This window comes from Lotus japonicus, chromosome 1 (genome assembly GCF_012489685.1).
Source record: "Lotus japonicus ecotype B-129 chromosome 1, LjGifu_v1.2".
NCBI lineage: Eukaryota > Viridiplantae > Streptophyta > Magnoliopsida > Fabales > Fabaceae > Lotus > Lotus japonicus.
In genome coordinates, this window is record NC_080041.1 from 110,613,340 (window position 1) to 110,636,703 (window position 23,364).

The 23,364-nt window shown below is 37.1% G+C and overlaps 3 protein-coding genes across 3 annotated transcripts; 2 read left to right on the forward strand and 1 right to left on the reverse strand.

The window, feature by feature from the left end:
* The first annotated feature begins 2,601 nt into the window (after positions 1–2,601).
* On the forward strand, positions 2,602–5,635 carry LOC130732431 (two-component response regulator ORR24-like). The gene is made up of 5 exons (XM_057584481.1): positions 2,602–2,822; positions 3,280–3,429; positions 3,619–4,092; positions 4,225–4,301; positions 5,255–5,635. Exons 1-5 carry the CDS (start codon positions 2,684–2,686, stop codon positions 5,489–5,491), a joined length of 1,077 nt encoding a protein of 358 aa, XP_057440464.1. The 5' UTR covers positions 2,602–2,683; the 3' UTR covers positions 5,492–5,635.
* A 1,030-nt stretch (positions 5,636–6,665) lies between these two features.
* LOC130729211 (mitochondrial uncoupling protein 1-like) lies at positions 6,666–12,139 on the reverse strand. Its single transcript, XM_057580875.1, has 9 exons — positions 11,903–12,139; positions 11,117–11,335; positions 10,938–11,016; positions 10,622–10,755; positions 10,244–10,342; positions 10,042–10,146; positions 9,614–9,688; positions 8,714–8,800; positions 6,666–6,939 (listed from the first exon to the last, which is right to left on the reverse strand). The coding sequence occupies exons 1-9, from the start codon at positions 11,981–11,983 to the stop codon at positions 6,904–6,906; spliced, it is 915 nt and encodes a 304-aa protein (XP_057436858.1). The 5' UTR covers positions 11,984–12,139; the 3' UTR covers positions 6,666–6,903.
* Positions 12,140–15,979: 3,840 nt separating this feature from the next.
* Positions 15,980–17,341, forward strand: LOC130719079 (3'-5' exonuclease-like). The gene is made up of 2 exons (XM_057569723.1): positions 15,980–16,413; positions 16,978–17,341. Exons 1-2 carry the CDS (start codon positions 15,980–15,982, stop codon positions 17,339–17,341), a joined length of 798 nt encoding a protein of 265 aa, XP_057425706.1.
* The last annotated feature ends 6,023 nt before the right edge of the window (positions 17,342–23,364 follow it).

Here is a 23,364-nt window from a genome sequence, read left to right on the forward strand (position 1 = left end):
TTCTGTATGTCGATTACAGGTCAAACTATGCGACGCATCCCAGGAAGTGGCCAGGTCACCCTTGCAGTCTCGCAGCATCTTCTTCAAACTGGCATGTGCACCCTCAGCCTGCAAACAACAGATAGATATCTTTTTAACTCTCCACCGTAAACAATCTATCAAATGAAAAACATATAACAAGGCATAAATTAAGCTCATATAATTTTTGTACCTGTTACTTGTTGTTGTTCCAAAGTGCATCACATGATTTGTCCAAGCCTTGGAAAATTTCTCCTTGTGGACCAACCATGTAGTAGAATAATAGGAGGTAAAGTTGCTGTATTTGTCCTTGCACATATTAAACAATTGCATCCATTTAACTTCAAATTCTTCAACTGTTGCAGCATCCACCACCTCTGCCCACTTCCCCATAACCAATTCAGCAAAATCATCTGTGCCAACATAGAGTTTGTACTTTGCCAAAACACACTTGTTGATGTGCCACAAGCATAATAAATGGGTAGTGTTGGGAAGGCTTTGCTTAACAGCACTCAATAAGGCAAGATCTCTGTCAGTAACAATCACCTTAGGTAACATGGCTTGATCAGCTAATAGAGACTTCATACATTCCAATTCCCAAACGTAGTCATATGTGCCCTCATTAACAATGTAGCAAAAGGCTATGGAGTATGTCTTATCTGTGGAAGTCAGTCCAACAATCTCAAGCAAGAGGATTTTATATTTTTTTGTCTTGTATGTGCAATCCATAATCACTACATACGGGAATGTGTTGAACAGTTTGATAGCATTTGGATGAGCCCAAAATATATCTCTAATGACTTCCGATCCAGGCTCATGTCTTTCAAAGTGGACGTACTTGTCACCGTCCAACTTCTTCAACAAGTGTTGCATTTCTGTCAATGACCCGCGGAGGGATTTTCTTAACCTCTAGCAAGCACCATAAATCTGAGATATGATAGTCAAGTTTAAAGGATTGTTTTCCTTCAAAGTCAACAACATCTTTCTCGGTGGAACCCAACTCTTTGTCATTTTTTCCACTTGCTCCTTCTCTTCGGAATTTAGACGACCAACAAAATTGTGGCCAAGTAGTGACCTAGCTGGTTCGTGGTTTTGTATATCTTCCATCACCCTTAGCCGCCAATCTCCATCTATGTCATTTTTCATAGGTCGTCCTTTTAGTCTAAAAGGACAACCTGTCTTTTGTGTTCCCGTTCCTTGAACAAGGTCAGGGTCTCTGTAGGGAACATACTTACCATGCTTCTCGCACCCCAACATGACATAAGCTTTTCTGCTTCCATTCCCACCTCTATCTGACTTTGTGATCAACGCGACATATCCATTTTCAATCGCAATTCCATGAACCCAATTGACAAGATCATCACGGGTAGGGAAAATCTGTTCAATGATGCATACCCAACACACAAACAAGGCATAAACAAGGGTGATCAAGACATAATAAGAATTGATATAGTACACTTTCAAAACAATGCAAAAATCTGTTCAAAGAATACCTGATCAGTTGCAAATAAATGTGAGACATCTATACTTATACACGGGGATACAAATGCTGGTGGTGGCACCTCTGTAGTGGCCTCTTCAGGTTGACCATTGTGCAATCCAACTTCAATCAATTGTGATTCACGAAAGAAAAATGATTCTGTCATCCCTGCAAGAGAATACAGAACTTTATTATCCATATTGAATACGGAACTTTATAATCCATATTGAATATGGAAATTGATAATCCGTATTGAATACGGAATATAAATGTCCGTATTCACTACAGAAATTTATATTCCGTATTTTATCGCGTCTCAGAACTTCAAAACATCATCCTTCTAACTAGTTAAACTACTTAACCTAACTACTTAAACTACTTAATCTAACCACTTCAACTACTTAAACTTACAACATAACAACAAACAACCAACAACACTTACCTCAAATGCTATCTTGTTGCATCCAATGGTGGAGAGCTTGGCCAATGAAGGAGTTGGTGGTGGTGGTAGGAAGAATGAAAGTGAGGTAGGAGAGGGTGAGAGAGAGGGTGGTCTGGAGGCATTGAGGGGGGTTAAGGGGCTGGTGAGGGGTTGGTGACGGAGGAGTAATGGTGAAAGGGTTGGTGGAGGGAGGAGTAATGGTGGAAAATGTGATGTCTGTCAGAGATAAAATACGGAATTTTAACTTCCATATTCTATTTTAGTGAATACGGAAATTAAAAATCCGTAGGGCAGTTTTGGGTTTAAAAAAAAAGGGTGGGACGGGGGCCCCAAACCCAATTCCCGGAGAAGAGCTTTATTATTATTTTTTATTTTAAAAAAAGAATTATTATTATTATTATCATCATTTAGTTTTTCTTTCTTCTTCTGATTAACGGTAATGCTTTTAACTTCCTAATTTAATTAAATTAAATTATAATATTCATATTTATATATTAAAATAATTATTAACTTAAAGTTAGTAATATTAATGCTTAAATTTATTTATTTTATTTGAACTAATTATTATATTTAAAAATAATGTAGTATACATTTTTTTAGACACTATTCAAATTTCAAAAGGTAAATTAGAGAGACAGAGGCTTTCTTCTTCTGTGTTGGAAGATAACAGAGTTACCTCCTTCCTTCGTTTCCTTTCTCTTTCGCTTTCTTCTCTGTATTTGACTGTTGCTCAAGAAAGCAACATGTTTCTGGTGAAACGCTTGCCGAGTATAGACGGTTCCGGATTGAGTTTTCCAGTGGGAATGCGTGTTCTTGCTGTTGACAACAACCAAACAAGTCTCAACCTACTGGAGGAAATGCTTCACGAATGCCATTACAAAGGTTAGTTTCTTTTCTTGTTTCAGTTCAGTCATTGATTCTTGCATGCATTTTATTGCTATACGCTTCCTCTGTGATGGAATTATTAACAGATAATGTGTAGAAGAATTCATGGTTTGATCGCTTTATTCAGTCAACAATTTTCTTGATTTTCAATTATAGTTTGTTTCTTTGCTACACTGGTGTGTGTTCTTTATTCTCTTCCTCTGTGATGGAAATCAACAGATGATTTGCAGAAACTTGATGTTTTAGACGCTTTATTCATATCATGGTTGCTTGGTTTGATCGGTTTCTTGATTTTCAATTGAGAGAAATTTGAGTTTTTTTTCTGTGGATTTTGTTTTAAATGGTTTTCTTGGGTTCCACGTTACAGTAAAGAGTAGAATTTAGTCCATTCTGATTATTGGGGTGCCTTATACTATTCTGTCCAAATCACTCATCTGGTTCATGTTTGTTGCAGTTACTACTACCACTCAGTCAACTCTGGCTCTAGAAATCTTGAGGAATCACAGAAATAACTTTGACCTTGTTATTTGTGAAGTAAATATGCCAGACATTGATGGATTTCAGCTCCTTCAGCAAGTGGTTGAGATGAATTTCCCTGTTGTCAGTAAGTTCCAACACTTATTTTTGCCTTATTCTGAGTTCATTGGTATTCAAGTGATAACAACATTCCAAATTCATTTTAAGTTAGTTTTTGTTCTGTTCTTCCTAAGCCAAAGAGAATCTAATGAGAAACTTGTGTTCTTACTATAATGTGACGAATTGACCGTTGTTTTTTGTTTTTATCGTGATATAGTGTTGTCAGAAAACAGTGATGAAGAGCTTGTGCGGAAGAGTATTGTCCATGGCGCATGTGCCTATCTATTGAAACCTGTTCGCATTGAAGAGTTGAGGAACATATGGCAACATGTAGTCCGGAGGAACATTAATTGCAGTGATCAGAATAAGACTATCAATAAGGAAAACATCTCTAATATGGCTGGGAAAGGAGCTCAAGTCACCATGGTACCAGAAAATTGGAAGAAAGTTGATTGCAATGATCGGAATAAGGCTCTAAATGATGAGGGGAAAATCTGTAATGTGGCTGGAGAAGTTACTAAAGGCATGGTACCAGAAAATAATGATGTTCAAAATAAAATTTTGGGTAAGAAAAGGAAAGAGCAAAGTGATAAGAATGAGGAACTTTCATCCGGAACCAAGCCTCGTCTAGTTTGGACTGCCGAGTTGCAAACACGTTTTCTTGCTGCAATTAGTCAATTGGGCCTTGACAGTGAGTTTATGTGACAATTATATTTACCTTTCCTACTTTATTTGACTTGAAAGCATGAAATTCAAATGTAAACACCTGATAACTCTATAATTCATATGACCTAATAGGAAGCTTTTTGAACTGTTTTTGCAGAGGCTAAACCTAAGAGAATACTTGAGTTGATGAATGTTGAAGGGCTTTTGATTACACATGTAACCAGTCATTTGCAGGTACAAATTCTAACATTTCTGTTTAATATGAATTAATGGGCTTGAGTTTGAGTTTGTTGTTGGACCAAGTAGTTAGGGGGATTGGGATTTTAATAAGTTGTTATTATGTTAACAGTTAGAAGGCCAGCTGCTAGTTTGTTAGGGAGTTTATAGCAGCTGAGAAGTTACTTCTCCTTATAAATAGGAGAGTTAATTAGGAGTGAGCTCATTCTGGAAAATAGAATCAGTGGAGTGCGAGAGTCCTAGCCTCTTGAATGATTGGGAGGTTGTAGAGTTTGTAACCAATTACAGTGTTCATCAATAATAAGAGTCAAATTTTATGTTTCATTCATCTTTACCTTCTACCTGATCCTTATCCTTATCCTGATCTTATCATTGCCCTGCATTCTTAATGACCACTAGTTGTGCAGGAGTAAGAATTTAAAACATTCAGGCAAATGCAGAACATAATAAAAACAGCAAAGTTGAAGGATTTGCTTCAGTCGTATCAAAGGATTACCCTTTATATAATAATGGGTCGATTACTCAATTGTATGGAAGTATTTGAATCTAAATTTCTTAAAATTACCTTTTCAGTCTGTGAGCTAATTCTAGTAGAAGTGGAAATACCAACTCCTGTTCTTCCCGGATAATTTGCATAGGCTGCATCAATGAAATGTTAAGCCTCTAAAACTTAACACTTAAATAATCAATTTTAATTCAATATATTAATTCGTTAGCAATAAACAAAACCTGGGTTAGGAAGATTAGACAATTTTCTATCCTTATGCAGTGCTTGGATTAATTCTTTCTTCTCTCCTTCTGAGAGTTTCTTTTCCTTCAGAGATATTTGCTAAATGGTTAATCCATGTTTATGATATTCACATCATATATGTGCTAGTTTTAAGTACCATTATCTCTACATTGTTTTTTTATAAGTGTGCATAATATGATGACCTCATCTTATATTGCAGAAGTACAAGCTCAATCTAGAAAAGGCAACAAAGCAAGCTAGAGCAAGTATGGCTCCTGCATCTGACTTGAGTGGTTCTTCTTCACTGGTTCAGCCTATTAAGTCTCTACAAAAACATGACAGTCCACCTTTCAAATGCGATGTGAATCAAACCACAGGTGAATCTCAATCATCCGAATTTCCAGCCATTTCTTCCACAAGTACTGTTGCTGGTCCCTTGCAGGATGCTGAGATGTAACACCAAGAGGACCTACTTTGGGAATCTATAGATTTTAACTTGGGAGAAGATATGGATCATTGGAGAATGATTTTTTTTCTATCAATATTAGATTGAAATGCTAACGTAGAAACTGTCCCAGAGAATGATTCTTTTGTTTCATTTTTTTTTTGTGAACATTTGTTTCATTATTAGTTTTTGAATGAAATCATTGTACAGTGCCGCTTTCCAAAAATTACTGGTTGCCATCCATATTTTATTTTGTTTCAGACCCTTAATCTAATTGTTGTTCGATCACATGAATTCATATTTTAATTTTAATCATTCATGATTAAATCTAATAGTTTGTCTCATATAAAACATTTTTATACATGTTTCTAGATATGAAATAAAAAATATAAAGTGACATACTAGGGAGACCATTAGAGGTCCACTCCTGGGTAGGAGCGTTGGGTTGGAAACGCGGGTGTGAGGAATGAGGATGGGTACTATAGTACCCTACCAGACTCTACTCATTGTCATCCTAGATCCTAGATGGTGGTGATGGGGTGGATGAAGTTTTGTACTAGGTGATGAAGATGGTAAATGAACATTCGAGATAAGCTATGATAGGGAGAAGGAGATAAGCTATGATAGGGAGAAGGTGGTGGCGGGGTTGAGTTAGATGATGGTGTCAAACCACAATATGGTGTGTTTGAGTTGGGGTAAGTGATCAAGGTGGATGCGGAGATGGGGGGGGGGGGGGGGGGAGGTGGGTGGGAAGTGACGAGGAGGAGGGTGGAGAGAGTGAGGACACGTGTAAACTGACATGTCAGCCTAGGTGTACAAAATTACCCAATGAAAAGAAAAATAAATGCCACGATGCAATACTTACATGCACTTCCATCTTTCTTAGGTGGAAAAAATAACGTCAAGGTTTAAACACAAAAATCAAAATTTTGGAGGGCTGAATTTTTTTTACAAGAACCAAATTGAAAAACGAGGTATTACAAAGACAAAAACTTATTTACACCTTAATTTTATTAAAAAAAATTACTCTTATGTAGTTTCAATCTATTAAAATTTTAACCACTTTTTAGTCTTGCAATAGTCACGAGGAAGTAAAACCATAATGCTTTTGTATTCAGTAATAATTTTGTTTAACTCTAGGAATTAAACAATTTTATAGGAATAAAAACATATTGAAACAAAACGATTATGCCATAAGTATTTCTTAATTAAATTCAAAGAGAAAACATTCAATAGTTTGAACCTTAGAAACTAGAAGTTTTTAGTATGCTTTGTTTTCATTATTAATCCTTCATTTTGTCCTAAAAAATGTTGATACATTCCAAATGAGAAAATGAAAAAGAGGAATTTATTTTGTTCATGCTTTTGGTTGCAACTCTGGTTGAATGCATTCTCCTCATGAAATTCCATTGGTGATGGTGAGCTCAGGCTGATTCTAAACTTTTGACAAACTTCTTGGTCTGCCACGAGGGTAAAAAAAAAATACAAATGAGCATTATAAATAGCTTATAAATAAGGCTTAAATACTCTAGGGGTCCCTGAAATTGTACCCCGTATCAAAATAAGTCCCTGAAATTTTTTTTTCCGATTCCGGATCCCTGGAATTGTTTTTTTAATCAGAATAAGTCCCTACACATGTTTTTAGCCTATCTGGCAGATTTTTTGCTGACTCAACATTTACACATGGCTTTTTCATTTATTTTAAATACACATGGAATAAAAATAAAAAAAATTAATTAAATTTAAATCTAATTAACCTATCTACCTAAATCTAATTAAACCTAATTCCCAAAATCCCTAAATTAAAACCACTAACCAAAATTCCCAAACCAAACCAAAATCCCTAAAATCAATCTTTTCACACAAAAATACTCTGGCCACCTGCACAGAGCAACAACCTCACCACGAAACTACCATAAAAGAGCATCTTTGCCAAGAGAAACACAGAATGTGAGATCGAGAGAGAAGAATGAAACAGAGATTGCGTGAGACACACAGTATGAGATCGAGAGAGAGTGAACAAAGACAAGCAGCGGCGGTGCGATTGGTCGCGTGGCTAAGACTGTAACAGCAAGGAGCGACGACACTCATAGATTCTCTCTCGCTCTCAATGGCTGAAAGTTGGTTGCCGCTCTCTCTTGCTCTCCCTCGTTCTCTCTCAGTCTCCCAATTCAAAGCCAAATCTCAACCATCCAAACAAATCTCTGTTTTGCCTCAACAGATCTGATAGGAATTGATTCGATTTCAGATTTCGTTCATGTTGAAGATTTAGGGTTTCAGAAATTGGGGAAGTGGGAAAGAAGAAGATGAAGGAGGAGGAAGAAGTTGTGTTGTGTTTGTAGTGGGAGGTGCGGTGGAAGATGAAAACTAGAAAAGAGAGGGGTTTGAGAAGAGAGTGGTGGGGGTGATGGGCATCTGGAGATGGAGATGGAGATGAAGAGTGGAGAGAGAATCAGAGAACCCAACGCTAGTTTGTTTGTCTTCTGGTTTTTCATTCTCAATTCAACTATACTTGTGCTTGCATATGTTTGGTCCTAGGATTGTGTGTGAAAAGATTGACTTTGTTTGAGAATTAATGATTTCTGGGATTTTTTCAGAATTCATGAAGAAGATGAAGTTCATAAGAGGAGGTGATGAACATGATTAATTTTTGGGGATTCTGGGAATTAGGTTAATTAGATTTAGGTAGATAGCTTAATTAGATTTAAATTTAATTTTTTTTTATTCCATGTGTATTTAAAATAAATGAAAAAGCCACGTGTAAATGTTGAGTCAGCAAAAAATCTGCCAGATAGGCTAAAAACATGTGTAGGGACTTATTCTGATTAAAAAAACAATTCCAGGGATCCGGAATCGGAATTTTTTTTTTCAGGGACTTATTTTGATACGGGGTACAATTTCAGGGACCCCTAGAGTATTTAAGCCTATAAATAAATACAAAATTAAGGCCCTAAACACAGCCCATTATAAAAAATCTAAAAAACTAATTTCAATAAAAACATTTTAGCTTGAGATAAAAATTAGATTGCTTATAAAGAAGATTTCACTTTTTTTAATGAATGTTTAAAGTATATTTTGAGTGTTCATATTAAACACTTACTTTTGCAGATTTTGGATTCTTAGACCCACCACAGCAAACAAGTACATTATAAAAGTATCTACAACTCCATGATATGGAACGTGACAAAAAGTAAAGGATGAATGGAAAGCTAGCACAAAGTTCTCAACTTATACCTGTTCTAGAGTTAAAAACATGATCACATTCCAAGATCCTAGCCGTCCAAAATTTGGTATGAACCCTTTATAAAAGGCAGAAGGTCCCTGCAAAGCAACCAGTTGTGACATGTGATAAACAATACCCATTGAAAACTTAGTTACTTCTCTAATGAAATTCAGAATAGACAAAGACAAGCTATGTGAACATGGGACCAAATCACCTGTCTCCATTTTAGGTCCCATTCCCTATTTCTCCAATCAAAACATAACACCTCACAGGAAAAACAGTAAAATACTAACAAATAAGAGAAATGATGTTATTATTTTAAGAGAGACAGAACCCGTTTGGATGCAAACCAAAAAGAATCTATTGGAGCTTATCTAGTGCTTTTACTAGTAGATAATCCAAGCGGGTTCTTAGTCTTTTAGTGATGTGTTGCTTTTCCATTAGAGAGACAAGGAAGAAGATAAAACAATAGGGACAGGGGATTTTAATCTATGTGAACACCTATATCGACAAGTACATTTTCAACAATATTGAGAGATTTTCTTGGATGATACCTGCTTCCTCCCCTCTCTCATTCCACAACACAGAAAGACAAATAAAGAAAACAGGCATATTATGCAACACTATAATGAAATTGATTAATTTTGCTTTGGCATATAAGAAAGGGTGAGAAATGAGAACGTATAAAGATGTCGTGAAAACTGAAATTCCACAAGGGAGTTTGTTCAGCTCGCTATGCTTGCAGATTATACACCGGTCAGTGTCACCCACCACTTACCATCAGATATGATCAAATTCCGTGAAGCATTTTATTCACACATAACAAAAGCTATATTCACATAAAGTTAATGCTGATTGGTAAAGAAATATGAGGAGGAAAGAAAAATAATAAGAGCAGAAAACAACCATACATCATTTTTCAATGTTTTGACGAAACAGTCAAGTGTGCTTTTGTAACTAGAATCTCCCATCATTCTTGACTTAACCTGCATATACACAAGAAGGAAGACAGGGAACAATTGAATAGGGGAATGGTAAAGACTACATATTTGAGAAGCTCACATAAACCGAATTGAAGATTGAAAAAGAAAAAATGTCAAACACACCCACCCTGATGGACCCTTAAAAGATAAGCTGCCAACAAGAATTTCTCATTAAGCATTAGATGCATTTATTATTGATCCTACTATTTTCTAATTATCCCTGGGTGAACAGAGAAGAAAGAGAGTGCAAAACTTATAGCAAATTGTAGAATATCGATACACAATATAAAATCACAAGACATTAAAATACGGCAAATCAAGTATGGATATTCAGAAGTAAAAACCAATGAAGTTACCACATCCACTGGGGAGCCAATACAGACTGCAAAAAAACCTGCCCCAAGACCAGCAAGTAGATGTGTTACGATATTATCAGTGAACCCTGGAATTTTCAAAATAGTCTGCAATATAAAAAACCAAAAATTAGGTGATAAATAAAGAGAAGAGGAAGAATAGAAAAAATTACTCCAAAATGCAGTCCAGTATCTTTTAAATAACCTGTTTCACTTGATCATAGCTGGCTAGTTCAGCAGCATTGATGATAGCATTTCTTGCGATATTGGGGCCTATCCCAGTCCAAAGAGCTGTAACTCCTTCCTGTGTGTTGGATGCAGGTTAAACAACAAAAGTTATGAGCTAAAAACGCTTAATACATCTTTCACCGTATCAAGTCACTACTACAGAAAAGGCATTTCACGACAGTTCTGCGTCACCAATTACCACGGTGTAGCACACATGTAGTAATAGAACAATTACTACGGCTGGGACACGGAACCGTGGTAATATGGCTCGCTTAGTCACCACAGCTGCAAAGGGAACTGTGGTAATACATGATGCCTAAATACTTTGGTTAGTCAACTAGTTAAATGCAAAGACCTGTTTCACAATTGTTGAATAAGCATTTAATGATCCAGAGTAGCGCCTGGGCACACCAGGAGGTAATTTTCCTTCAGCTTGAAGCCTAACTTTCACAAGATCAGTTGGATTTGCCACTGCTATTGCCACGGCACCTGTTGATAATCTCAACATTAGATTTTTGCATTATTTGTCAATTTTTTTAGAGCAGACAGAAATAACATATGCTTCTTTCAGCAAGTTCATAATACAAAGAGATTGGAAACATTTTCATATATTAGGATAACAGAAAAAAAAAAAAAAAAACATCCCAACAATTTCAGGCATTGGACTTTACCAGTTGTAAGTGCAGCAAGAATTTTCTTTGACAATGGAACATCTCCAACATGGTCACGCCCGACATACAAAGTCTTAACCTGTTGAAAACCCGGTGTTATTAGATCATCAGATTACATAAACAAACAGTAGATATGAACTGAAATAAATGCTCAATTTTGAGATAAGATCAAAACTCACAGGCTCATATAACCCAACTCTTAAGCCTCCATACACGCACTGACGATGAAGCCCTGGCACAATTCCCTTCCAGAGTGATGCAAGACCTTCTTCCCTGGCAATGGTTGCAACTGTTCCCAACATGCCCTTATATTTAGGTAAAGCCACTCCATCACCAGTTAGAGCTTGTTTTTGAAGCTGAAGCCTAACTTTGGCGGTGTCCAGAGGAATAGTACATACCTAATATCAAAGATAAACTTGATGCTATAATTTTAATCTATAACAAGATGAGTTCTTGTAAATGCACTATGACATGAAATCTAACAAGTGAACTGAACAAGCAAAACAGCACAACTAGTATTTATATATAATAAGCTGACCAATTTCCACAAGAGCAATCCAGGACAATAATCCACATATAAGGAAAATTTCCGAGTGCATGTTTGGATACACGGCAGAAAAACACAGTAAAACCAAAATCAGGATGACCAGAAGCAACTTTCCTTAGCTTTTGCGATTGCCCACGGTGATTTTGGTTTCACTGTGTTTTTCCATCGAAAAATAAAAAACATGCAATGAATAAATCTATGGATATTTCATATAGGAGATCATGTGAAAAATTATTCGATATCTTCTATGGAAGAGGTAATTATGACGCTCAAGAAGACAATCAATGTATCCCACCAATTTAACGCAAGATCTACGATTATGAATTATGAAACCATGGAAGAACCGTAATCAAAGTTTGAGAAATGCAACAAGCGAAAGGGCATTAATCAAAGTGACAGGGATAACAACATGTCATACCTCGGCGAGACATGCAGAGAAAGCACTGCTGGCGAAAATACCAGCAAATGAGATATCGGAATTGCCACCACCTGCCACCATGGCTCCAAAACAATGCTGCTACGGTTAGTGAGACAAATGAGTGAAGAGAGAAGCAGCGAAGTGGCAAAGAAACCGAAAGCTTTATATCATATCATCGTAGGTCACCAGGGTGACACATTTTTTTTTCGTTAGGGCGACACTTGATATTAGGTAGATTTTTTTTTTCTTCTAAACATGATCCATATGGGCTACTAACTCACAATTTGATGGGCCATTAGAATTTTTTATAAATAAATTAATAAATAGAATATATAAATTTTAACTCACTTATCTTTAATATGATTGGACGATGAGTCATTTAATATAAACTTTCTCATGGGTCATTTAAACAACCATTTTTTTACGTTAGGTCAGGGTAGGTTATTTATAGGGTTCAATAAGCTATTAGTTCGGCCTAATTTTAGTGTTTCATCGGAGTAATGTTTGGAAAGCGATTCTCTATTTTAAGAAATGCACCATGTTTAGTCCTTGTTGGATGAATGTTTTCCATACTTTATTCTGACGACGACAGCGAGAGACTAATATTAGGCTGAATTAATTTTATAGAGAACAAAAACTTAGTTAGTCCATATTTTATTTATAGGAATAAATAACTACTCTTTTTTTCCAATTAGTTTAGATCTTATATGGAGGCTTGTCTTATTAAAGTAGAATCAGTATTGATGCTATAGTCAACTTGCTTTATTCAAGGGAGCACACCTAACACACACATTTTAAAAAGCCTAAATACACTTACCAAGTGGATGATGAGTTCTTTATCTACAAAACTTGATGTCATTACTAAACAGTTGGAAACACAAGTTAATATGATGCATGAAACACCAACACCGGTGGCTGAGCTTACAATGAACAAGAGGAGGCCACTGCCCTTCCATTGTTTTTTTAAAAAGGTGTCCATTAGGGTGGACCATTTAGATTTTGGTCCACCGGTGCACCAAATGTTATTTTGGACAATTTAGATACCCTCCATCTCCATCTCTCTCAGTACCCCCCAATGTCATCCCAACCACCACCACCACTTCTCTTCCTCCTTCTCCTCTAGCAATGTCCTAGCTTCTGTGCTCGTCGTCATTGTCCATGATGCGCAAAGACGGTGGCCTGAGAAGCCCCAATTGGCGCTTTTACGATGACGCACCTTGCATTTGCGATTCTCGACCCTTGAAGCTCTGACTAATCTTCTTCCCTCCATGAACAATAAGGGATTGGACGAAGAATCTGGAAATTTTGCAGGAAATCGAAGAGGTGTGGGTTTAGGTCAGGTGGGAATTTGATGGTGATGATGGCATTGTTGTGGTTCGAGAAAGTAAAAAGGGAGAAAGTGAGAGTGGGGAATGGAAAAGGAGCAAATGGTGATGGTGGTGGGAGAGAAAGTGAAGAAGAGAAATCGATGTTGTGTTGCAAGTGTTGTTGCATGGCGATGGTCACGACCCTGTGATGGTTGTATGGCGAGGGTGGTTCTAGATCTATTGAGGGAAAGAGAAATTGGTCATGGTGGTATTAAAATCATACCCTTCTAACACTAATTCAATCATAGCCACTAAATTTAAGAATATTCTTAGATTCCTTCATCCAACGGTTCTAAGCAAGGGATCACTGCTGGACCAAAATATAAATGGTCCACCCTAGTGGACACCTAACTTATTAGTCTTCAAAAAGGTTTCTATTGTTATTCGTACTTTAAAATAAAGTAAGTGATTATTTTTCGGGGAAAAAAAGTATCAGGCATATTAAACTAGAAATATTATTACTTGTACTATAAAAAAATTTCTTGATTATTATTTGTAATATAAAAATATTACGCATTTTAGACTTTAAGAATTTAAATTCGATAACATATTAGATGAAAAAATACTTATTATCTACATAAAAGTGTATAAAAATTAAGGAATACTAGAGGTAATATATCAAGTACTACAATTATTTTAATATGATTTTTTTTTTTGGTCGAAATTATTTTAATATGATACATATAGACTTTGTTTCTGTTTCTCGTAAGATATTTGTTGTTGGTTGGTGGGAGTGTTTTTGCTCTATGCCTCTTAATTCAAAGTTTGGCTTTGGATCAAAGCAAGTGGCATTGCTTGTGGAGTCTCCGTCTCTGATTGGATTGGAAATTCACAAGGAGCTGATTTTTGTGGACTTTATTTTGTAGTGAAAATATTTAATCTAGGCTTGTGCCATGCCATATGTTTGTATCATTGTGTTTTGCAGGGTCTGATATGGCAATTGGAGGGGGGCTGTAATTGCTGATGATGGATCTCTTTTGGTTCTTAAATCAAACTTGATTTATTTGGTGGCATGCCACTCATAAAAATTCTCATGATGGAGGAATAATTAGTCATCAGAGTTAATGAGGAAGAACTTTTATGCTACTCATTATCTTTGAGAAGGAATTTGAAGGAATTATTTTCTGCTTACTTCATTGTCTTGAAGGCTATTGTCTGGACTGCAAGAGTTGTGCTGTATTAGTCCTATGATATTCTTTATTAGAAGGAGGATCTTTACTTTGATGTTAACTGTAATGCTACTACTATTAATTTTCTTTCCTCCTCTTACCTTATTTGTATTGAGTTGAAGTACTCATTGTACTTCATTCAATATTATTCATATTGCTTATAAAAAAACCATATAAACTATATATAGTATATAATAGAAAAATTGCATTAAACAAAATAAAAAGAAAAGAATGCGAGGGGGTCATAGTCAGTGACGGATCCAGAAATTTTATGTCGTGGGGGCAATGTGCGCATAAAAATTTCAAGCAGTAAAAATATAACATATAACTATTAAAAAGTTTGAAGGTTGTCAAAAAAAAAACTATTAAAAAGTTTGATAGAATAAAAGATAAACGCCCCAATAACATTTTAAATATTCACTATTCAATTAGTTTCAGAATATTATAAATATAAATATGTGAATATTATTAATTTATCTTATTATATGTTTACAAACCTTCTTCGCATGAGGTAATTTTTAAGCACGTATCACTTTAACTAACCACCTATTGATATTATCAATTTATAAAACACTATAGCACCTAAGAAAATCACAAAAAGACAATAAAAAACAAACTAGAAACCAGTACCCATTTTTAAAGTGTAACCAAACAAAAAAACTCAGGACCCATTGACCATTGTCACGGTTTATTCACATTATTAATTGGCAATCTCTGCCTCTTCTATACAGTGGACACAGTGGCGGACCTACCACAGGGCTTGGTAGGTCCAATGCCCTGGCTCAAAGAAAAAAAATAAAAATCTCTTTGGACTAGGTAGGTTTTTTGGCCAAAAAAATAATTAGAGAAAAGGCAAAATTTAAAGGAAGGCAAAGTTTAGGGACTTAATAAAAAATTTTGCCTAGGCTTCCTAAAATTTCTAGTTCCGCCACTGAGTGGACAAGTAAAATGTAGTGGATCAACACAACAAAAGTTGATCTTTCAATGGCACTAGAGGTAAAATTGACAAAGTATGGGGGCATTCATTAAATATGTGGGGGCATTGTAATGTTTTATTCCTATTTTATGATATAGTATGAAGTACCAGTAAAAAAGACGTGGGGTCATTTGCCCCATATGCTAGCAACGTGGGTTCGTCCCTGGTCATAGTAACATAGTAGTTCAAGAATTTAATGTGAGTAATTAATACAAATATTAGTATAGTGATATTAAAAAGAAAAATGTAAAAATACTTTTTTTAAATATAATCCAAAATTCAAGCGATTAATTTGTTTTTCATCGTCCCTCGAATGATAGCTCAAGCAGTAAGAGTTAGTCAATTAGATGACATATGAGTTAGGTTGGGAGGTTCAGAGATCAAATCTTGATGGTGCAATTTATGTTTTCGATATACAATTTTTTTTCTTTTATCCCATTAGCTAAAAGACAAAACAATAATTTTCCAAATCCGTACACTGCCCTTTTAATCATGCTTATTCTTCACGCAACACTCCTAGATCAAAACCCACAAATCTCTCTCTATGCAACTCTTCACTCCCACAATGCCCATTTTCTTATCGGAACCACACTACGACCCCAATGTGACGGTGGTAGACTACAGAATAACCAACGACAACTACAACATCTACGACATCTACTTCCACCACCACCGTATCCACACCGACGTCACCTTCGAACCTTCCTATGTCGACTCATGGATCTCCAAAACCCTCCGCGACCACCCCCACCGCCCCCTCACCATCGGCCTCGACGTCGAGTGGCGCGCCACCTTCGGACGTCCCATCGACAACCGCATCGCCACCCTCCAGCTCAGCGTCAGCGACACCTGTCTCGTGTTCCAGATTCTCCACGTGCCTTCCATCCCCAACTCCCTCACCTCCTTCCTCGCAAATCCTAACCACACCTTCGTCGGCGCAGGAATCGGCGACGACAGAGACGGACCCACGTTGCTAGCATATGGGGCAAATGACCCCACGTCTTTTTTACTGGTACTACATACTATATCATAAAATAGGAATAAAACATTACAATGCCCCCACATATTTAATGAATGCCCCCATACTTTGTCAATTTTACCTCTAGTGCCATTGAAAGATCAACTTTTATTGTGTTGATCCACTACATTTTACTTGTCCACTGTATAGAAGAGGCAGAGATTGCCAATTAATAATGTCAATAAACCATGACAATGGTCAATGGGTCCTGAGTTTTTTTGTTTGGTTACACTTTAAAAATGGGTACTGGTTTCTAGTTTGTTTTTTATTGTCTTTTTGTGATTTTCTTAGGTGCTATAGTGTTTTATAAATTGATAATATCAATAGGTGGTTAGTTAAAGTGATACGTGCTTAAAAATTACCTCATGCGAAGAAGGTTTGTAAACATATAATAAGATAAATTAATAATATTCACATATTTATATTTATAATATTCTGAAACTAATTGAATAGTGAATATTTAAAATGTTATTGGAGCGTTTATCTTTTATTCTATCAAACTTTTTAATAGTTTTTTTTTTGACAACCTTCAAACTTTTTAATAGTTATATGTTATATTTTTACTGCTTGAAATTTTTATGCGCATATTGCCTCCACGACATAAAATTTCTGGATCCGTCACTGAGCGGCGACGTCGACAAGCTTCGCGACCACTATTCCCTCCACGTGGCCAGCTTCGTCGACCTCCGTGACCTCGCCGCCGACGTGATGGGCGACAGGGAGATGAGGAGTGCGAGCCTGAAGACGCTGGCCATGCGCGTGATGGGGAAGGAGCTTGTGAAGCCGCGGCGGATCACGCTTGGCGCGTGGGATAGACGCTGGCTTGACGTTGAGCAGGTTCAATACGCCGCCGTTGATGCCTACGTCTCCTTCGAGATTGGACGCCGTCTCTACTCTGATGACCTTTGATTGGTTTCTCGTGTGTCGTTTTGCTTAGTTGGGTGTCGTTTCGAAGGTTCATATTTTAGGTTGATCATTTTTGTTTGTTTGTTTTAATTGCTTTTGTAAATAATGCGTAGATGACGGTTAATCTGCATTGAAGTATGATGATTATGGTTTCTTTGAAATGGCACTGGAAATGTAACAAAAATTTCAAAATCAAGTTTTAAAGTCAATTTAGCTTTTGGTTAGCATTATGGTGAATTGGTGATGTATACACCAGCTGTTGGGTTATTCTAATCTGTGGTTGATGGGGTTACTTTAATTTGTTTCTTGAAAATGTGATGCAATTAGAGGGCATGGACTATTTGGTTTTACAAAGTTTACACTGACTGTATACATGCACTCATTTAATGTTAGGAATAATGCAAATCTATTAGGGATTAGTAGCTATAAATAGCTATTAGTGTATTCAATGTATTCTATTGACAATTAATAAGAAATTCATTCCCTCACTTTCTTTCTCTCTCTGTGTGTTAATGTTCTCTCTCTCAGTTCCTGTGTTCATGCTCTAACAAACTGGTATCAAGAGCATTTTTTTTTCCTTGCCTGTGGAGAGTTCCCTTCGTCTGTTTCGTTTCCTCATCTCCGCTGCGGTGGTGGCTGTGCCTTCGTCGGTGGCCGTTGTCCCTGATTTTGCAATTCTATTTTTGACCCGTTTCCGATTTGGTTCTTGAATCCGACTCAGTTCTTGTTTTCTACTCAGACCCACTCCGACCCGGTTCCCTTCTCCTCCTGACTTAGTTCGAACTCGTTCGTTTCCCTTTCTGCCATGGGTTCTACTGGTGCGAGTGTGAGTGCGACTGTACCAGCGAATCTCCCTGTTCTCAATGGCAAAAATTGGAATCGGTGGAGTGTGCAGATCAAGGCAATCATGGGGTTTCAAGAAGTTCTTGACATCGTTGAAGCCGATTTTCCTGCCATTGATGCAACATCCTCATAAGAAGCTCGAGCTACCCACAAGGAAAACAAGAAGAAGGATTTCAAGGCAATTTGCATCTTGCATCAATGTGTTGATGATGCCCATTTTGAGAAGATTTCATCTGCAAAATCGGCACATCAAGCATGGCAAATTCTTGAGACTTGCAATGAAGGTGCAGAACAGGTCAAGAAGGTACGATTGAACACTCTGAAACGATAATTTGAGCTGTTGCAAATGGAGACCAATGAGAGGATTGCTACATATTTCAATCGCTTTGTGGTACTCACAAACTCCATGAAGGCTAATGGAGAAACCTTGACAGATCAGTCAATCTGTGAGAAGGTATTACGCACTCTTACTCCTAGTTTTGATTATGTTGTGGCTGCCATTGAGGAAGCCAGGAAGCTAGACACCTTGAAAGTGGAGGACCTACAAGGTTCCCTCGAAGCACATGAACAAAGAATCATGGAGAGGTCCACACAAAGACCTGCAGATCAGGCCTTGAAAGCTGAAACCTTCAAGAGAGGAGGTTCGTCATCAAGAGGTGGATACAAGGGTTCTGGCAAGAATAAGGAGTACAAGGGTGGTAATTCAAAAGGTTCTCAGGAAAATGCACAAGATAAATCAGATCATGAACAATCAGAGGGTTCCTGGAAGAGAAGAGGAAACAAGAATTGGCGCGGTGGGAAGAGAAAGTTTGACAGAAAGAAGCTTAAGTGCTTCAATTGTGGAAAGATTGGTCATTTCTCTACTGAGTGCAAGGCTCCACCAAACCAGAATGATGATCGAGGGAAACAACAGGATGAAGTCAACCTGGCTAATACAGACAAAAAGGTATATTCTGAGATTCCACTCTCTCTAATGATGCTCACTAACCTAGACTCACATGCTAAGGATAAATGGTATATGGATTCTGGCTGCTCCAATCACATGACTGGACACAGAAATTGGTTAGTCAATTTTGATCCCAACAAAAAGAGTAGTGTCAAATTTGCTGATGATAGAATTCTGAAAGCTGAAGGAACTGGTGATGTGATAGTTAGGGGTAAACAAGGTCAGCAGAGTAGAATTTCTGAGGTTCTTTATGTTCCCAGCTTGACCACTAATCTGATTAGCTTAGGTCAATTGATAGAAAAGAAATTTTCGATAGTCATGGAAGATGGTTATATGGATGTCTTTGATCCATTAAAAAGAAAGCTGCCCAGAACTCCTCTTACAAAGAATAGAACCTTCCGAGTTGATCTTGAAGCTGTAGAATCCCAGTGTTTTAGTGCTAAAACTCTAACTGATGATTCATGGCTTTGGCATTGGAGATTAGGCCATCTGAATTTTAGAGATTTAAGCATGTTAAGAACTCAAGGACTTGTCACTGGTTTACCTCAAATTCAAGTTCCACTTAAACTTTGTGATAGTTGCTTGATCAGCAAGCAGCCGAGGAAGTCATTTAGCAAATTCACACCATCAAAATCTAAGAATCAGCTGCATGTGGTCTACTCTGATGTATGTGGTCCATTTGAGGTTCCATCCTTGGGAGGCAACAAGTACTTTGTTACTTTTGTTGATGACTTCACAAGAAAGATTTGGCTGTACCTGATCAAACTCAAGAGTGAAGTCTTTGGCATCTTCAAGGAGTTCAAAAGTCTGGTGGAAAAGCAATCAGGCAAGCACATTAGAGTGTTAAGGACTGATGGGGGAGGAGAATTTACCTCTAGAGAGTTTGATAACTTCTGCAAAGATCAAGGTATATTGCATGAAGTTACTGCTCCATACACCCCTCAGCATAATGGAATCGCTGAGAGAAGGAATAGAACTCTCTTGAACATGATTAGAAGTATGTTGAGAAGTAAGGAACTTCCACATAGCTTTTGGGGAGAGGCAGCAGCTACTGCAACTTACTTGTTAAACAGATGTCCTACAAAAAGCCTACAAGGTCAAGTTCCAGAAGAAGCTTGGTCTGGAATTAAACCTTCTGTGAAGCATTTCAGGATCTTTGGCTCTTTGTGTTTTAGACACATTCCTGATCAAAGAAGACATAAGCTAGATGACAAAGGTGAAGCCATGATCTTTGTTGGGTATGACTCCACTGGATCATATAAATTGTATAATCCTTTGACAAAACAGATGATGTTTAGTAGGGATGTACATTTTGATGAATCAAGCTCCTGGAAAGAGTACAAAGCTACTGCTCCTTCCTCATTAACTCAGGTCTTGCTTGACTGGGAAACTAGTGAGTTTCCAACTGCTGTAACTGATGTTGCACCTCAACAACCTCCAGCACCTCAAAATAACATGCCTAGGACACCTCCATCTCTGAACAACAGACCTTCCAGATTGAAGAACTTACCTACTCATCTCAGAGATTTTCAGATATTCTCCGATGATGCAATTAATGAAGCTGGAGACATTGTTCAACATATGGTCCTACTGGCAGAATCTGAACCAGTTAGTTTTGAGGAGGCTATTTCAAGTAAAACTTGGAGAGATGCAATGACTGAAGAATTGCATTCCATTGAGAAGAATGACACTTGGCAATTGGTGTCATTGCCGTTGAATAAAGCTTCAATTGTTGTCAAATGGGTCTTTAAGACTAAGCTTAAACCTGATGGTACTATCTCTAAGTACAAAGCCAGGTTAGTGGCTAAGGGGTTCATGCAGAGAGAGGGTCTTGATTACTCTGAAGTTTTTGCCCCAGTAGCCAGGTTGGAGACAGTTAGACTTCTTATTGCTTTAGCTAGCTGGAATCATTGGACATTGAGTCAACTTGATGTCAAATCAGCTTTCCTCAATGGTCCATTGGAAGAAGAGGTATTTGTTGATCAACCTCCTGGTTTTGTCATCAAAGGCAGTGAGGAGAAGGTATACAAACTGAATAAGGCTCTCTATGGCCTGAAACAAGCTCCCCGAGCTTGGAACAAGAGGATTGATTCCTTTCTCACTCACTCAGGTTTCCAGAAGTGTTCAGTGGAACATGGTCTTTATGTGAAGTGTTTAAGTACCACTGAAGTTCTATACATTTGCCTCTATGTTGATGATCTTCTAATTACTGGAAGCAGTTTGCAAGGCATTGAAGATTTGAAGAAATTACTCAAGAGTGAGTTTGAGATGTCTGATTTGGGTTTGCTGGCCTATTTCCTTGGTTTGGAGTTTCAACAAACTAAGAAAGATGTCTTTATGAATCAAAGGAAATATGTTTCTGAGGTATTGAAGAAGTTCAATATGTGGAACTGCAATGAGTCTGAAGTTCCAGCTGAAGCTAATCTGAAGTTAGATAAATGTGAGCAAGAGTCTTCAGTAGATGCCACTGAATTTAGACAGCTGGTAGGAAGTCTGAGATTCATTTGTCACTCTAGGCCTGAAATCTCATGGATAGTTGGATTAATTAGCAGATTCATGAATGCACCTAAGCATTCACATCTGATTTCTGCCAAAAGAGTGTTAAGGTATCTCAAGGGTACACTTGATTTTGGTATTCTATTTCCACATCATGAAGAGAGATCCAAACTACAGCTTGTGGCTTATTCAGATTCTTATTGGTGTGGTGACTTAGTAGACAGGAAGAGCACCATGGGATATGTGTTCACTTTTGCAGGAGCACCAATATCATGGTCCTCTAAGAAGCAATCAGTAGTTGCTCTATCCACTTGTGAGGCTGAATATATTTCAGCTTGTGCTGCTGCTTGTCAAGCACTTTGGTTGCATTCTCTGCTTCAGGAATTGCATGTTGATGTTGGAAATGCAATTGAGTTGTTTGTGGATAATAGATCAGCTATTGATCTTTCTAAGAATCCAGTAGCACACGGGCGCAGTAAACACATAGAAACTAAGTTTCACTTCCTAAGAGATCAAGTTTCAAAGGGGAAAATCCTGATAAAGCATTGTAGTACTGAGCTGCAGCTTGCGGATATTTTGACTAAACCACTGAAAGCTGTGAGATTTAAGGAGTTAAGGAAGTTGGTTGGAGTGTTATCTGCTGCTGAGCTAGTTTGAAGCTACTTAAGAAATGATACAAGGAAGTTGAAGATGCAAAGAACTGAGACAGTAGTAGACAAGTTGTTTTTCTGCACTGTATAATGTTGTTTAGGCTAAGTATAGTGCTGTTTTTTTCTTGATTGAATCTGTGAACAGTGTTTGCATTATGGGGGAGTGTTAGGAATAATGCAAATCTGTTAGGGATTAGTAGCTATAAATAGCTATTAGTGTATTCAATGTATTCTATTGACAATTAATAAGAAATTCATTCCCTCACTTTCTTTCTCTCTCTGTGTGTTAATGTTCTCTCTCAGTTCCTGTGTTCATACTCTAACATTTAATTCCTTTGAAATTTGTTTGTTTGTTGCTATTCAAGCCCACTTCTACCTATGATCTTCGTTGGAGTATGAACCATCTCAAGGCAATACTGGAGGCTGGATGCCAAGAGCAAGAGTGTTCGGTGGAGGACTAGCATGCTTTGGATGATTTGTCATTAAGGACCTCGCACACATTATTTCTAGAAAAATTGTGTTAAAGTGAATGATTAAAATCTCTCAAATGAATGAGATACTTTTTTTTCGATGAGTTGGGCGGGCTTAGCAGCCCGAACTACAAGCCTGTAAAACAGACCGTTAAGGCATTATCAGACAAAAAAGAAATTGAACAAAAACTAGGAAGAGAATCAAAACTACTGAATGATGGTGTCAATTGAAACATTATTTCTATCTTTCCTTAAAGTGAATGATGATGTTAGCTTATAAACATCACGCATTGCTGCTATGTTGTGTGTGTATATATATATATATATATATGAGAAAGGTAATCTTATGTGAGAAAATGAGAATAAATCACGACCGTTAGATCTAACCATCAACGGTTAAGATTAAAAGAATTTAATGGTCATGTGATTGTCACATGATCACTTAAAAATGCCATGTGATTTTTTAAAAAAGTCACATGACTTAATGTTTTAATCTTGACCTTTGATGATTAGATCTAACGGTCGTGATTTATTCTCATTTTCTCACATAAGAAAACCTTTCTCATAAGATACATCCTCTATATATATATATATATATATATATATGTGGAACTTTCAAGC

Coding starts and splice junctions, on each gene's coding strand:
- LOC130719079 (XM_057569723.1), top strand. CDS start 15,980: ATGCCCATTTTCTTATCGGAACCACACTACGACCCCAATGTGACGGTG. Junction 16,414..16,977: donor TATGGGGCAAATGACCCCAC/GTCTTTTTTACT, acceptor ACTTTTTAATAG/TTATATGTTATATTTTTACT.
- LOC130729211 (XM_057580875.1), bottom strand. CDS start 11,983: ATGGTGGCAGGTGGTGGCAATTCCGATATCTCATTTGCTGGTATTTTC. Junction 11,336..11,902: donor TCTCTGCATGTCTCGCCGAG/GTATGACATGTT, acceptor CTTTGATATTAG/GTATGTACTATTCCTCTGGA. Junction 11,017..11,116: donor GAGTTGGGTTATATGAGCCT/GTGAGTTTTGAT, acceptor GGTTTTCAACAG/GTTAAGACTTTGTATGTCGG.
- LOC130732431 (XM_057584481.1), top strand. CDS start 2,684: ATGTTTCTGGTGAAACGCTTGCCGAGTATAGACGGTTCCGGATTGAGT. Junction 3,430..3,618: donor GATGAATTTCCCTGTTGTCA/GTAAGTTCCAAC, acceptor ATCGTGATATAG/TGTTGTCAGAAAACAGTGAT. Junction 4,302..5,254: donor ATGTAACCAGTCATTTGCAG/GTACAAATTCTA, acceptor CTTATATTGCAG/AAGTACAAGCTCAATCTAGA.